The following is a 3,003-nucleotide window of genomic DNA, read 5'->3' on the forward strand; positions in this document are numbered from 1 at the left end:
CTACATGAGTTTTAAAATATTGGCATATCGGATATCGGCCAAAATCCCAATATCGTGCATCCCTAGTTCTGGCCACTACCAAGTAGTAGAGGTTCCAATTACTTTCTGCTCGTTACTTCATTCAACTAACAAGCTGTTGCTTTCTTTGAGATATCAGTTGGTTTATATGGATCTGTTATGAATTGCATTTAAAGTTATGCTAAATAAAATCCTCAATATTTTCTTATTCAAAAATATTTTGGATTTATAAATTGTAAGAATGAAAAAAAAATTCTAAATGTTAGAAATATTACATGATGTTATATTATTTTTCAAAGTAAGACCAAATCTTGCTTCAAAGAATCATTGCAGCTTTCTTTGTTTACTAATCATCCAAATGCAGTATTTAAAACATGACCCACTCCAAAGTATGGTTGGTGTTTTTCTTAATGATGTTGTTTGTTCCTCAATTTCCTTTGACACTTTCATATAACAGCTGTTTAAATACCCCCAAAAAAGCCACAGGTTGTCTGGGTTTACTATTTAGCCAGCTACAGAAAGCAACTGGTTGAACTGAATTACATTAAATGTATATCAGTCAAAAGGGGAACTTTGGATTTGGTTTCCTTGTTGTTACTTATCTACAACGTGACAAACAAATTAGAGGTTCTCTATTATTTTTGAATAAGCTCTGCTTCCCAAAAGCCAAATAAAAATACACCAACCTGTTTTGGAAGAGTTGTTGTTTTCCTCTTGTTCGAGCATATGATAGCAGTCTTCTTTAGCCTTCATGTGCTGCACTATCACAGCGCAGTCTGGGTGGATGGCCTTTGTCTAAAGGACAGAAACGATTCAGTTACACATACAACACTTCAGAGAGAGGTGATTAATACACATTTCTTTAGCATGGTGTGGATTAACATGTTAGAATCAATATGAAATATTTCCATTGCTCTTCTTTGCTTCCCAACAAAATTCAGTTGTTAGAGTTCTGGTTCTGTTATGTTTTTCTTTTGGATGTTTAGTTTTGCTTTGCTCCTTGTTTTCTAGTTTTTTATGGTTTAAGTCTTATTTTGTTGTGTTCTTTGTTTTTTTCTCAGTCTACTGTCTCAGTCTTGGTTCTGTTATGTTTTCTTTTGAGGATCCAGTTTTGCTTTGCTCCTTGTTTTCTAGTTTTAGTGGTTTAATTCTTAGTTATTATGTTTTTTGTTTTTTTCTCAATTACTGTCTTAGTCTTGGTTCTGTTATGTTTTCTTTTGAGTGTTCAGTTTTGCTTTACTCCTTGTTTAATGGTCTTAGTTGTTTAATTCTTATTTTGTTGTGTTTTCTGGTTATTTTCTGGTTGTTTTCTAGGTTTTTTATTTGTTGCCCACTGCTGCCCTCTTGTGTTCTCCTTTTTCCCTAGCTCTTTTCCTCTCCTGCTCTGTGCACACCTGCTCCCAGTCTGCTCTTTAGCCCTCTATTTGTTTCAGTCTCCTATAAATACTCTCTCCGTTCTGTTCTTCTTTGCTGGGTCCTCGTCAAACTTCCTCCCACTCATCTCTTTAAGCCTTTCTACTTGTGATAGCGATCCCCCTGATGTCTCCATGATTTCTGGTTCGTCTTGACTTGTTTTCTTGTTTTAATTTTTGGATTTTTGGACTCCTGGCTTCCAGTTAGTTTGGACTCTTTTTTCACTTTTGGATTTTGGATTCCTGTTTGTTTTTGAAATTTGTTTTTCATATTTGGATTTTTGGATTACCTGCCTCTGTTCTCAGTTTACTAATCATTAAATCCACAAGAAATTCACATCTGCCTCCCTGCCTCTGCTTTCGGGTCAACTAACCATAACCAATTGTGACATCAGTAAGCAGAAAAAAAAGCTAAATAATTCCCTGATTTAATTTACCTTGGTGGTCTGAAAAACTCCCTGATTAGTTAAAGGTCTTAGCTAGAAGCGTAGTCTATCTGTGGTTGCATATAGCCCAATAATATCATGAAAGGTTTATGGAACAGACCTACTTTATACAACATGATAGTAGCAGAAGATTTTCCTCCTGAGGCCACACAAGGAGTCATTTTACAGATTATCAGTATGCAGTGAATCTGGAGCAGCTCACATGATGAGCAGCAGACTGACAGATGTTTTCATAACATCATCAGATGCAGGAGAATGAAATCCCATTGTGTGCGAGAGAGTGAAAAGTGCCCTCTGAGAGTGAACTTTTGTTATTTTTACATTACATCCTGAACAGCGTCCGTTTTTGCAGCGGTGGTGTCATTTAAATTCAATCACTGTCTTAATGAGGTCATTTTCACAGGGCGCCCAGAGCCTGCGGCCATTCCTCGACGAACCGCCGTCATTTGCATTCAGAGTTTCACAGCAATGCAGGGGATAGATTGGTGTCTGATATCCTGACTAGGGCATGAATAATTTTAGTTGGCATTTAAAGATGGAGCAAATGTCTTGTAATGCTCTGTTTATTTTTGCTCTCAAATGTAATTCATGCTTAGACCATTCTGCCTGTTAAATAACGTCTCATTTTGGTGACTGTTTTCCTTCGACCTGATGTTCAGGGCATTGTTTCTGCACTCCTCCATGAATGCTTCAATTTGTATGTAAGTAAGTACAAATGCAGAACAATAATAGGTCTGTAAAGAATTTAATTTACAAGAAGCTGGAGTGTGGAGAATAAACAGGAGAGGTAAAAGGATATGGTTTTGTGAATGGAGCCATAGGGATGCATGGAGTACCCAAAGCATTCAGACATAAAAGTAGAATGGAGTTGCACTAGATGGCATTATATATATATATTAGGCTTGTCCCGATCCGATACGTGGATCGGATCGGGACGCCGATATTGGCAAAAAAATGCGTATCGGCAAAGCATGTAAAATGCCGATCCAGACTGCCGATCCAGTTTTTAAAAAAAAAATCTGGTCCGTATTTTCCAGTTTCACCGATTGAAACGATTCATTCCACTGTTTTGCATTTTTATTAAAACTTACATTAATACTTGCACCTTTATCTGTTTACGGTTTTAC

At 36.8% G+C, this 3,003-nt stretch overlaps 1 protein-coding gene across 1 annotated transcript in view; it reads right to left on the bottom strand.

Moving 5' to 3' along the window:
• Nucleotides 1-3,003, bottom strand: part of LOC107093316 (pituitary adenylate cyclase-activating polypeptide type I receptor-like) — a 42,575-nt gene that overhangs the window by 32,984 nt on the left and 6,588 nt on the right. The window contains exon 2 of the mRNA XM_015388307.1: nt 705-813. Within this exon, the coding sequence (XP_015243793.1) occupies nt 705-813 (109 nt within the window). The remainder of the gene's footprint in view (nt 1-704; nt 814-3,003) is intronic.

This window comes from Cyprinodon variegatus, unplaced genomic scaffold (assembly GCF_000732505.1).
Source record: "Cyprinodon variegatus isolate N-32 unplaced genomic scaffold, C_variegatus-1.0 Scaffold419, whole genome shotgun sequence".
Classification (NCBI taxonomy): Eukaryota; Metazoa; Chordata; class Actinopteri; order Cyprinodontiformes; family Cyprinodontidae; genus Cyprinodon; species Cyprinodon variegatus.